Genomic DNA, 13,090 nt, shown 5'->3' with positions numbered 1-13,090 from the left:
CCGGTAATCGAATGCAAAATACGTCAAAAATTCTTGAACTATTGGGACCATCCATCGAAAGTCTGGACGTTGCCTCTAATTACATTGGGAAATTAAACTCACAAACTTTCAAAAAGTTCAACAATTTGCAATATTTAAATTTAAGCCACACGAATTTGTCGAACTTTGGATTCACAACATTTTACCATCAAAACAAGCTCAAATCACTCGACCTTTCTTATAATAACCAACTAGAGAGAGTGAATTTTATGCTACTGTTGAGGAATTTCAAAAAATTGACCAAAGAAATTGACAGTGTTAATCGATCGAATTTCCCGTGCTCTCATTCTTGGGCATTTCGAAAAATCGCTTCTCCTGCGATTATCTGGCAACATTTTTACGTCAGTGGGAAAGTTTGCAACTATTTCATAGTCCATCGGATGAAACGCATATTGATGGAGTTGACTGTTATCATGAAGAAGGAAGAAATGGTGATGGAAGTGTCGATGGTGCAGAGAGTGAAGAAGTGAATGCTACGGAAGCTACGGATTTGACTGAAGCCACGGAAGAAGTTGAAGATGTGACGAAAAGTGAAAGCATAAAAGTGGACACAGAGACGCAGTGTATTCAAAAGACCGATAATGTCAATTCAACTGGCAGAGACACACATATTGAACGCGAAACTAATGCAAAATCAATTTTTTCCTGTACTTCATAGTATAAAACGAACAAAATTGAAAATATAAATAATTCTCCACAGATCGGTTCAAACGGATAGTTCCACTGATTTTCGAGTTATCGAACGAGTTTTGCTAGTGTTGTGCATCGTATGCTGTGGATATTTAGTATTGAAAAAATCAAAAGCTATACAAGAAATGAGGCAAAAATTAACTCGATTATACATGGATAGAGATGCTGTTTATCGAAGTGAGAATCAGGGAAGTCAGAATGATATTGCTTTAATTGGAAGCTGAAACAATGAAAGAAAATACACCATATAAAACCAAATCGTTTAAAGTAATTTTAAAAACGAATTTTTCAATCAAATAATCAAGCTAACTTGTCGCTGTACGTTGAAATTTTATTAAAATCAAATCCACTTTATTCCACTGTTTGATTGACTGTCAAAATGTGTTTTATTTGTCTGCATTCTGAATAATTATTTCATCATTTAACATCCATTCGTGTCAATGGTAGACCTTCTGAATCTAAACCAGATATTGCATAAATTGAACTACCATCTGTGACCTCCTTGATAACCTTCGATGAGAGTGCATCGAGGATTACCGATCCAGTTATGACGTACAAAATGTTTCTATGAATCCCACCAAACGCAAGCCCTAAAGCACCCGGCACTGGCAAATTGATAATCTCAACCACCGTGGACGTCCTGAAAGCATGAACAACACATGACTGATTCATTCGAACACTAATTTTTTTCCAATTTTTTTTTACCATGGATTAATTTTCCAAACTGAGCCAGTATAAACAGAAGTATACAACATTCCCTTCGAGTCAATTGCTAGTCCAAATGGAAGGTTAGTATTGATCGGTATTCCATTCAATGGATACTCAAGTACTACACGACCATTACCTGGAATAGATTCGATCATATCAAATTGGGTCCCATTCAAGATCACCTACAAACGTATGAATAAAAAGCACATCCAAAGCACTCACAAATATCTCCCGTTTTTGGGTCGTAGTCATATTCCGTAAGCAATAATTGACACGAATCAAAATGATACATTTTGCCTAGTTTTTCGTTAAAAGCAATACCAGTCGATGATATCAATCCACCGAATAAACGATCTACACCGGCTGTTCTTGTGTATCGATACAATGACCGAGTGGCAGTGGCATTGCAAAGTGTTTGCGAGACGCTTCCTGTGTACAAGCGTCCACTGCTATCAGTTGCTGCAACATCGTATCGAACCGATGGATTGTTGTTCTCAACACTGAAAATTGAACTCACAATCTTAGCTTTTGTAGATTTTCCGTTCCATTTGACAACAACGACATCATGATCAATCCCAACTGCGAACAACTTTTCACCACACTTTTTACATATTTCACATACTTTTTTGTTGGTCGGAATAATGAATGAAGGCGATTGTACTCCATCAATGTAGGCAGAGTAAAAAACCCCATCGGTAGAATTGTACCGAAATATTGATGCCTGTGCCCCGGATGTAACAAAGCCCACGAAGTATAGACTCTGTGTATCGTCATCCCAATAAGCGGAATGTGGTATACTAATCTCGGGTGTTGTTATCTTTGATATTTCCCAACTAACCTACAAAAAAATAATTCTGTGCCATCTTGAAATACAGGAAATTTAAACACTTATTCAACTTACAGTTGATTGAGCGAGACAACTCAGAAAAAGTAATACGATTTTCTGCATGCTGATTTCAGAAGTGTCTACGAACTACAAAAGTATGTTTCGGAATGACTTCTCTTAAATATCATTCACAAAGACTATATGCGCAGAGTTTTTTGAACGACTAAACACATTTTTATCACAAATATTTGTACGCTAAAGTAGGTCGTTAACGAACAGTTTGTTTGCATTTTCCAATCACATTCATTGAATACACACCTAGCCAAATGACCGCATATTTTATTCTCTTTTACGTTTGATCAGACGTGTGCAAGGGGAGGATTTTTCCGGTTTTACCCCCCATCTAGGATTTGAAAATGGGAAACCCCCTTCGAGTGATTTTGACTAGTTTACACTAGATAGAATCGATTTTCAAAAGTGGGGATCTTTTTTTGGTCTTCACTTTTTTTCGACACCCATTGACAAAATCGTTAGACCCCCACTGAGGAAATTTCGACCCCCAATCTGCCAAAAAAAAATTTACCCCCCTCTAGGATTTTTGACCTTGCACACGTCTGCATTTGATTCTACTATTTACATACCGTCTTATGGCATCGATTCGAAATAGATAAATATTGCTATAACGTTCTGCTATCAGTTAGTTAATGACACGCTTCACGTTCGATCAACGTGATGTTTATTTTTACATTTCTATTCTAATTTTACGGCCGCAGTCGAAATTTATAGATCTGAGAAAATTCATCATTTTTTATTCACAAGCTGTGACCAGTACTCAATACTTTTGCTTATTAACCCTCTAATGCATACAAACCCCTCTAGACGGGCAACATTTGAACGCCTGTAGAACGTAAAACGTACATAGGATCACATTGCTTCAAAGGGAATTTTCATTCGTCAATGTCTCTTTATTTTTGTCTTTGGCAATTTTTGTCTATTTCGTGTGATTGTAAAAGTATAGACAAAAATGTGTGCAAAAACAAAAATTTGACAAAATAAATTATTCGAACTTTAAATTAGACACATTTTTGACACTTTTAAACAATGGATTTGATTGTCTCTGATTTATGTCAATCACATTTCCTGACTAAACCATGAGGAATCCAGGATTATGAATATTTTTTTAATTATCTATGGTCAAAAATCAACCAAGTACCAGTACTCCCAGCCCTGGGAAAAATTAATGCATTAGAGGGTTAGGATCAATGTGAACTGGTTTTTATACACGTATCTACAATGTGAAATCATATTAGAGTCTTATAACTAGATGAAGATATTGCGGAAATTAAACGGATTAAGAAGATGATTCATTCTATTGCCGATTAAGAAATTTGAAAAAAAAATCAATGAAAAACTCGAGTGGCTATGGAAATAACAACTGAAAGTTTCGGTTAAGTTTCATTGTAATCATTATCAGACAAAAAACTTCATGGATGTCGAAATGACAAAAATAATGGAAAAAATTCCTTATAAAACAGATTTCTCGGTCTGTACAGAAATAAGTAACTTTCCATAATGCTCGATAGAATATTTTTTTCACAGTTGAAATGTTTTCTGGTTATTGCAACAAATAAATTTGCATTTCAGTTTGATAACGAATAAGTATGCGTAGAACAAACCAGTGGAATAGCTATAAGCTTACTTGAACTCATAGCTGCCATTAAAGGAAGAACATTGAATTTGTTATCTGCACGCGGCTGTTTGTTTTTTGCATAGCTGTAGGCACAATACACTCTAAGCATTTTGCACAAACTCGAATAAACAAACGGAGCTGTATGTGTACTACGGGTTTGCCAGTTCATCCTGTTAGAGTTTGCACGCGAGGCTCATAGTGTGTCGTACGCATAGGATTGCAACCCAACAGCAGCTGTTCAACTGTTGAACAGCAGCCGCTCTCTAGATAGAACATCAATGCTCTACTTGAACGGATTTTACATTTTTTATCTCAAAAACTCGAATTCGTGTCGTATTCTTGTTTCCTGGGCAGTATATAATAGTGAAGCAAACATCTGCACCGCATACAGCTTATTCTGTTTTGAAAACAAAGTACAATTTTCCACTGCTATTTTACTTGGTCATGAACTATGAGAATGTGGGATAAACATTTGTTCAGTCTCTGATTTTGACTAGACTTCCAAACAAAAGATATCATTTCGTCCAATTTACACAGACCTCTCCTACTTTGTTACATTCATTGTTGATGTTGCGAAGCATGCGGTCAAAGTATGCACTTGCGCCTGATAAGCGAAATTTTTTTGTTTTAAAATAAGTTTCATTCATGAATATGAATAGAAAAGCAGCTATCTGTTATTTAATTTAATTGTCGTATGAATGACCTAATGTGGATTTAATCTTTCAAACACAAATTATCTATTTCCGCAAATCCGAGCCTGGTACGGAACAGAAGCGAATGTAGGCTATTACGAATTTATGCTAGCTTCATAAACATACTCGATCTTTTATCTTTACGTCTGCAATCATTTAGTTTTGGTCACTCTATGGCAAAAGCAATGTCAACAATGAGCTACGGATCGATTTGGTTTTCTTTTTCAATTCTATTCAGCATGTGGAATTTGGCACAATCGGGAACATTTTCTGGTTGTTTCTACATCAACAATAACACCGAGTTGGTGTCATTTTTTTGCAAAGAATCAACGGGAAATTATCCGAAAGTTTCCAATTGTTTTTCGAAATTTTTTGATCACCCTTCACGGGATGAAAACCGATCTGCTCTAAAATTGGTGAAAATAAGTGAGTGTAAAGGTTCAGATTTGAATAGAAAGCTATATAGAACATTTACAAACCTACGCGAATTTGATATTTCATTTTATGGAGTTCAAAGCTTAAATTCCGATACGCTGACCTTAAAGTATCTGGAGAAACTGAACGCATCGCATAATAAACTAACCAACATTGGGGGATCGATTTTCTATAATTCACCTAATGTCATGGACGTAGATTTTTCTTACAACAAAATCACCAAGCTTTTTCCAAGTGATTTTTTGCATGCTACAAGGATGTCGACGATGAATTTTTCACATAATGAAATTTTCATTTTGGGAGCGGAAACATTTCGAAATCTTACTGAGTTGACGACTTTGGATTTGAGTCATAATTTGATCAAAACAGTTGACGAGAGTCAGTTCAATGACAATTTGGTCGTTTTAAGTTTGGAAAATAATCCGATTATACGACTTGACTGTAAAATGCTCGAGTTTTTGATGCGATCAGTGCAAGTTGAATTTCCTCGGGCCAATGTGAAGGAGATTGATAAAAGCTGTTTGAAAAATTCGATAAAGATTGAATTGAATAGCAATAATGATTTCGTATTTCGCAGAAATAATTCTGAGCTAGCCTTCGCCAAACAATACATCGAAAATTTGCAAATTTTCAACATCGCTGGCAATCAACTGCAGAACACTCCGAAAATTATCGAACTTTTGGGAACATCGATCGAAACGTTGGACGTATCGTCAAATTTTATAGGAAAATTGAGCACTGAAACTTTGAAGAAGTTCGAAAATTTGCTGTATTTGAACCTCAGTCAAACGAATCTTTCTAATTTCGGATTTAATACTTTTTACAACCAAAGAAGACTGCTCTCTCTGGACCTCTCTTACAATCACATGAAAAAAGTGGATTTTACGTTGTTTGTACGGAATTTTAGAACACTGGAAACTTTAAATTTGGAAGGAAACGATTTGAACGAAGTGACCAACCTAACTCGAGTCCGTTTCCCAAAATTGGTTTCTTTGGGCTTATCGAAAAATCACTTTTCGTGCCACTATTTGGCTAATTTCCTGCTGTCATGGGAAAATCTAACACTTTTTGATAATCCCTCCGATCAAACTCATATCGACGGTGTTGACTGTTATCACGAGGAGGAGAATTCGAAAGAAAACCAAAGTCATGAAGCTGCTATGGATATGGAATCATCTGACGAAGATGGAAAATCTACTGATACTGGAGTTCCTTTAGAAAAAGCTAGTACAGCTATGGTTGAAACAGAAACAGGCGAATATCAAACCCAAAACTCTAAAATGGTTGGGGAAAGTGGCTCAACGGGTTTACGGGTTGTCGAATTGGTATTGCTTTGTTTGTGTATAGCGTGCTGCGGATTTTTGGTACTGAAAAAGACCAATGCCATCGAAGGCATCAGGCAAAGACTAGCAGAACGTTCGCTTGATCAAAATATCGGCTATCAACGTGAAGAACGCGGTAGTCAGGATTTGTCTTTTATTTATAGTGGAATTACAACCCTTTGATTAGCATAGTATAGTTTGAAAAAAAGTATACAATGTCTAAAACATTTAAAAAATATAAAAAATACAAATTTGAATTAAATTTTGTTTGGTTTTGATACTATTTTGTTGCTTGAAAATGTACAAATTTTCTCGAATAAAGTCAAATACAGGTTTAGGTTTATGTTGTTTTAATTATGAGAATATTTTAGACACAGTTTGAACAATAGAGCTCACATTAATGGATCGAATTACTTAGAGAATAAACTTTGAATTCATGAGTTAAATTACGCTCAAAAAATTAGTTAATTAATTCAAAGCAGTTTGAAGATATCTTTGAACTGATATCAGTTCGAAAGGACGGACAAAAAATTAATATACGTACGTATTGTGTACGACATGAAAAGTGGACATATAATACTGGTATCAGCTGTAGCGCAATATGTGGGCGATATTTTAATTGTTCTAGGCATGAAAAAAAGAACTGTTTATTCAACTGATTCAAAGTTAGCACAAATGTACCTATATACTCAAGAAAAAAATATACATCTACTTGAAACGTGCAGCACGTTACGAGTTCAATAGCGTTATATTGATCTAGAAAATGAATTTCTAGTGAAAATGTGTACAAAAGGTTCTAGTTTGCCCTATTCACCAATTTTGTCGTTTAATTACAGGAGACACATTCATCATTATTTGAACGAGAGCTATAGAAAAACTTCTTGACGGTTTCATATCAACACGGTCAGAAATCTACGCATACATCTATGCGATTTTCAGTAGAGAGGAGCGGACGGAATTACGTATAGTCTGACGTTTAGAAGCGATTTTGGCGGAGAAATATATATTCTGTGCTTGTGTTAGTCAACTACGCATCAGTCAACGCCAAAACCGCTTCTAAACGTCAGACTATACGTAATTCCGTATGGACCGCTCCACTCCACTGAAAATCGCATAGATGTATGCGTAGATTTCAAACCGTAAAGCAAAGTCATAAGTTTTGTAAGTAATGGCAGATGTGTTTGAAAAAAGATCTTTAATTTCTTCAACAGTTTCAGTCGCATAGCTTTTGGTGGTAAGACAAGAGGATATAAAGTGATATAAAGCCGAAAGTGGTTTTTAGTCTTTTATTCAAATGTTTTATTCAATTGTGTGGTCGGGAATAAAAATAACTAAAGTTGAACCACTTATGAATAACCGTAACACAATATTCTTGATTTTTAAAAGTGCAACATAAATTCTCTTCGCTTGAAAGTGAATCGTAAAATATCGTGGACTATCGAAATCGTGTTTCACTTTAATTGAAGCAAAAATGTTCGATACACTTTCAAGTTCATTGGAATGATGATTCATTGTAATGGTAGTTTTGGTTGTGATTTGGCTTCGGACATTTTTGCTTCAATTAAAGTGAAACACGATTTCGATAGTCCATAGATATTTTACGATTCACTTTCAAGCGAAGAGAATTTATGTTGCACTTTTAAAAATCAAGAATATTAGAATATTGTGTTACGGTTATCCATAAGTGGTTCAAATTTAGTCATTTTTATTCCCGACCACTCAATTATAATCGAGTGATTATTCATGTTGGAAGAATGAAAAGTATTTTGTGTTTGATTCTCAATAGAATTTCATCTTCGAAAATTTGATTCGGCTGCGTCTGACATCATATTCCATTTAAAGAAGCTCAATGGAATTTTTTCTAACAACAGCAACACTTTGTATTATAAAGTTATTCGCTCAAACCATATGAAGAATGAGGAAAAAGTCATAAGGGCGCATAGCTGTATAATGTGATGGAAGTTTTTTTTATTCTTAATCAAAAGATTGCATAATCGTAGAAGATATATAGAACTCCACTCTAGTCGACACCATTGAGTCGATTTGATCAAATGTTTGGAAAAATATTTGTTCGTTAGAAAGTGAACAAACAATAGACGTGCGATAGGTTTAGAAGATTTTTTATTCATTTTACTCGCTTACATATGCCATTTTATCATTTGGTTTTTTTTTCCTTCAAATAAATAAGTTGTATGACTCAACTTTAGCGAATGGTTTATTACGACGACTGCTACTCTCGTCTATAGCAATTAATACGGACAAGGACAGGAGGCGATATGCCAAGTGCCACTTTCGTTACAACAATTTTGAATAAACTGAAGTAAAAAAAAAAACGTAAATCTCGAAACATTTTATTAAAGTGAAGTTATGATATTTTGCGGTTTTCATTTCAGAACAGATCGCCTGAAGATTGATAGGATTGTGGACAATTTGTCTTGGCAATTACTCCATATGCCGTCTCCCCATATGGATTCAGAACATTTGGATTTCTCTCCAACAGTTGTCTATACTTCTCAACAAGTGTCAGATTTCTGACATCCTTCAAAATCGGCTGCCGTACGGAATGAGCATTCCAAAAATGAACTGCCGCTGATTTACTGGATATTTTCAAAGATTCGTTCGAGAAACTCGCATCAAAATAGCGTTCCCATTCTGTGCCATATATTGGATAAAAGACTTGCTCAGGCAGCACATGAAAGCCCCAACATATTTCGGGTTTCATATTGATAACCGCTGTCACGTTGCAAATTGTTTTGAGCATTCGAGTTATGGCTTGAGGTCCTGCATTACCCCAAACTTTTGGATCGAAATTAGCACACACATCTCTGAAAATAAAACAAATATTGAGTCTTCTGAATCCATGCAACAAAATACTTGAAATATCGAACAATCAAATTTTTTGATTAATTTTACTTGATGATCAACTCAACCAATTTATGACCGAGACCCTTGCTACTAAACCCAAGTATTCCATTTGCGATAAATGTGTTCATTTCTCGTCCAGCAAAATTGGCTGGTAGAATGTCTAAATTCTGCAAAAAAGAATTTACAAACAATTAGATACTAAGATTTATAAAATTTTTGAACAATTTGAACCTTTTGAGTGACCGTATCCAAATCAAAATAAATGCCACCAAAATGATGCAATGTTATAAGTCTCAAAATATCCGAAAATGTTTGAATAAGATATTTCGATTCAAAAATCGTATCTTTTGTAAAGAATTCTTCTGCTGGAGTACCCACTGAAATGTTTCGAAAGTTTATTCGACGAAAGTGGATATTTTGATATGAGCTCAGCGACTGCATGACTGATGATGGTATGTTTTGCGGAAGTCCAACTTGCGAAGCAAACAATACAAAAACATCTCGCTGTGGATTCCATCGTGCAGCTGATTCGATGGCACATGCTTGTCTGGGTAAAGAAAAGCAGTTTCATCGTCGGAAAATTAAAGCTATTTCGTTTAATTACCTTGCGCTGAGAGTAGCCAATCCATTTCTCGCGCATGATGTTACAATGAAAAATATTGATCGATCTGGTGTTGGTTTTCTTTTTGCCTTTAAAACGTCTTCAAATAAGATGATGTTGCCAAATGAGCTAATTTCATCAGATGAGTTATTTTGGCATGGAATTGTTAATTTTGGTAAAAAGCATGCTATTGGATCCAAAGTGATGGCCGTATCATTCGAAAAACACATTTGTACACGTTCACTGCGGATCTTATCTTTAAATCCAATTCGAGTGGATATGAAAAAAAATGTGATTGCCAGAGTTGAAATCACACATAAAAGGTACTGAGGCGAGCATGTACAAAACAGCATTTTTGCCCATTTTCTGTATTTGATAAGAGCAAAAAATGGAAAGGTTCGAAACTGGTTTTGATGTACAAACTAAACTAATTATTACATTAGAAATTTGTTCAAAATTAGTTTGAAAAAAAAATGTAAAAAATTGACTTTGAAATTATTCTAGAACATTCACAATAGAGCCAATTGTTTAATAAATAAATTTGTTGTGCTTTTTCATTTACCTTAACCCGTTTCTTCCTGACATCTGATATTTTGAGCAGACACGCTCAATTTTTGTGTTAAAACCAACCATATTTTTGTAATAATTTTTCGTTGCCAAGAACAGTGGTTAGGAGAGAACGTTGTGCTGGATAATTTCCTTTTTTGTTTATATTCCTCACATTCTTCAGTTTGATTCAATATAAATGATATTATTCCCTAATTTCTATCAATTATTTAATCAAGAGTTGACATTTTTTTAACTCAAACTACACGTGAGCAATTTCAAACTATTCAACAAGACTGCAATGAAATTGTTTTGTTGTGTGTGCCATCGTAAAATGCTTCCAATTTTTTGCAAATTGAAATTTTTATCAGTCTTCTCATAGGTTCAATCAATTTTTTTATAGGCAAATTCTTCTAATAATTACCAGGGCTAACCAAAATATTAAAATAAATATTAAAATTCCAAATGGATATTTTGGACCTTCTTTGTGATAAATAAATATTTGAGCGATTTAGCATTTTTTTTGTAATTATTTTGTACATTTTTCATTATGACATATTGACAGTTTGAGTCCGTTGAGATTAGAAGTATTCACCCAATGATCTCTTGTTATGTCGAGCGTACATTCTCTGACTACAGAGAAGTATAAAAACATGTCATTTTCACTGTAATAAGTATGGCTTATTCATTTATGGTTCAATTTACTGACGGAAAAATGTTTCATCATTAATATTTCTGCGTTTATCGTAAATATTTTGCTTAGCCCTTATAATTATGATATTAATAATTCAATATTGATCCATATTTAGTTTGATTACACAAAATATGTCTATCCCATTTTCTTGTGGATCCGAGTAAAGCTTCGAAATGAATACAAAAGACTGTGAAGACAAATACCTAATTTTTTTGTTTAACATGTTGTTCTATTTATTTTTTTCTAAAATCCATTGGATTTCCCATTTAGTATTCTCAATTGACACCCATAGAACAAAAGAACAACTTATGAGCTCTTTATCCATAACTGAGACGAAAAAAACTTAGAGCAAAAAAGAGACAAATAAAGTTGCGAGCAAAAGTGACACAATTTGAGCGGAAAAGACGTGTTTTGCATTTTTCTCGCTACTAGAATCTGGAAATACATAACGATTATAAGGCTTCGGCATTATTGCAAAAAATAAAAAGAACTAAAAATAGGTCGAATACATCTAGTCGCTATCTCTTTCCAGTAACGAGGAAAATACAAAAAACGTCTTTTTCGCTCAATGCTGAGTTGTAAGTGACACAACTTTATTTGTCTCTTTTTTGCTTTAAATTTTTTTTTCCGTCTCAGTTATGGATAAAGAATTCATAAGTTGTTCTTCCATTCTATCAATTGTAAAACGATATGACAAAAAGAATTGAAATAACTTGTTTGTCATTTTATGTGGCTCATTCATATTCGTCCGGATGTTTACATTTCAATAGAGAGTGGCAGCAGAACAATTTTTTGTAAATATTTATTACTTGGTTTTCTATTTTATCAAATATTTCTTCCAAATTTAGAACTATGAATAACTTTGAGGCCAAAGGCCTGTAACATTAGGGAAAGATCCGACCATATATTCCGTTATCGCTTTTCCTCAAACCATTTGGATTAAATACCAGCTGTGATAAATGAATCATATCAAATGATTGTAACCACACAATAAATTGAAATCCAAATCACAAAGTGTATGAAGCTATTTTTTCTTCTACAAATTCGACTCTTTCATTCGACCAAACGATCGAACTTGATAAGTCAACAAAGATTTCCTGACAGGAATGAATAGGTAATTTTCGTATGTACATTGTACATTGTGCATGGTTAACTGTGTTACAACAAATGCTGTTGAAGGCAATCACGCATTAGCCAGCGGTGATAATATCCAAATGGAAATTCAAAAATCCATAATTTCATGAATGAAAGACAAAACTAAGAAAAATCGGATTTGTAAATGTAACGTTGTTTACTCCATTTGTTATCATATAGGGTAAGGTGGGGCGAATCGTTCCATTTTTGTCCCAAAATTAATATTTCCGTAAAAATTTTAAAAAAATCATGAAAATTTGGTTTCATCTTGTAGCTAGATTCAATACCTAACTATTATAGAAGAACACTTTTTGATTTGTCCTCTTTTCGGGTCTGATATTGCCCTTCGGGCGGATGCTTCCATTTCGGACTCTGCAAAAAATGGTGGGGCGAATCGTTCCACCCCATGGGGCGAATCGTTCCAGCCGCATTTTCAGTGTTTTTTCATAAGTTTATCATCAGAAAAGTATTGATGTTAGATTTGTCGATCCTTCGCTGATGTTGTGTCAAAATTTCATGGAATTTGGACCGCTAGAAGCGAAGTTATTACGCCTAAAGTGACACTACCTATTTTCATCGGTCGACAGGCGAATTTTGGCCCAAAATTCGAAAAAATGACTTTGCGCCGATTTTTATTTATCTAAGAAGTAGTCCACGCATTGTCAAACCCGTGGTACCGTTGGAAAGGTAATTGATGGTGCTACAAAAATACTCAGTCAACCACCCCTTCCGACCACATTGAGGTCCCCAAAAACACGCTAATTGCCCATTGTGTTTGTGGAACGATTCGCCCCACCACCCATCTTTTTCTCCGGAGCTTGATTCAACCACAAATATTAAGAATATTC

General features: G+C 34.6%; 2 protein-coding genes across 2 annotated transcripts; one reads left to right on the top strand and one right to left on the bottom strand.

Moving 5' to 3' along the window:
• Positions 1-1,079: 1,079 nt before the first annotated feature.
• On the bottom strand, positions 1,080-2,446 carry LOC129568510 (regucalcin-like). The gene is made up of 4 exons (XM_055446492.1): positions 2,339-2,446; positions 1,660-2,275; positions 1,435-1,573; positions 1,080-1,369 (listed from the first exon to the last, which is right to left on the bottom strand). The coding sequence occupies exons 1-4, from the start codon at positions 2,384-2,386 to the stop codon at positions 1,147-1,149; spliced, it is 1,026 nt and encodes a 341-aa protein (XP_055302467.1). The 5' UTR covers positions 2,387-2,446; the 3' UTR covers positions 1,080-1,146.
• Positions 2,447-4,859: 2,413 nt separating this feature from the next.
• LOC129568508 (toll-like receptor 3) lies at positions 4,860-6,729 on the top strand. Its single transcript, XM_055446487.1, has one exon. The coding sequence runs from the start codon at positions 4,885-4,887 to the stop codon at positions 6,583-6,585; it is 1,701 nt and encodes a 566-aa protein (XP_055302462.1). The 5' UTR covers positions 4,860-4,884; the 3' UTR covers positions 6,586-6,729.
• The last annotated feature ends 6,361 nt before the right edge of the window (positions 6,730-13,090 follow it).

The sequence above is a fragment of the Sitodiplosis mosellana genome, unplaced genomic scaffold, assembly GCF_009176505.1.
Source record: "Sitodiplosis mosellana isolate CC-2019 unplaced genomic scaffold, AAFC_SMos_1.0 Smas_scaffold_20, whole genome shotgun sequence".
NCBI lineage: Eukaryota > Metazoa > Arthropoda > Insecta > Diptera > Cecidomyiidae > Sitodiplosis > Sitodiplosis mosellana.
This window is presented reverse-complemented; position numbering and strand designations above follow the sequence as displayed.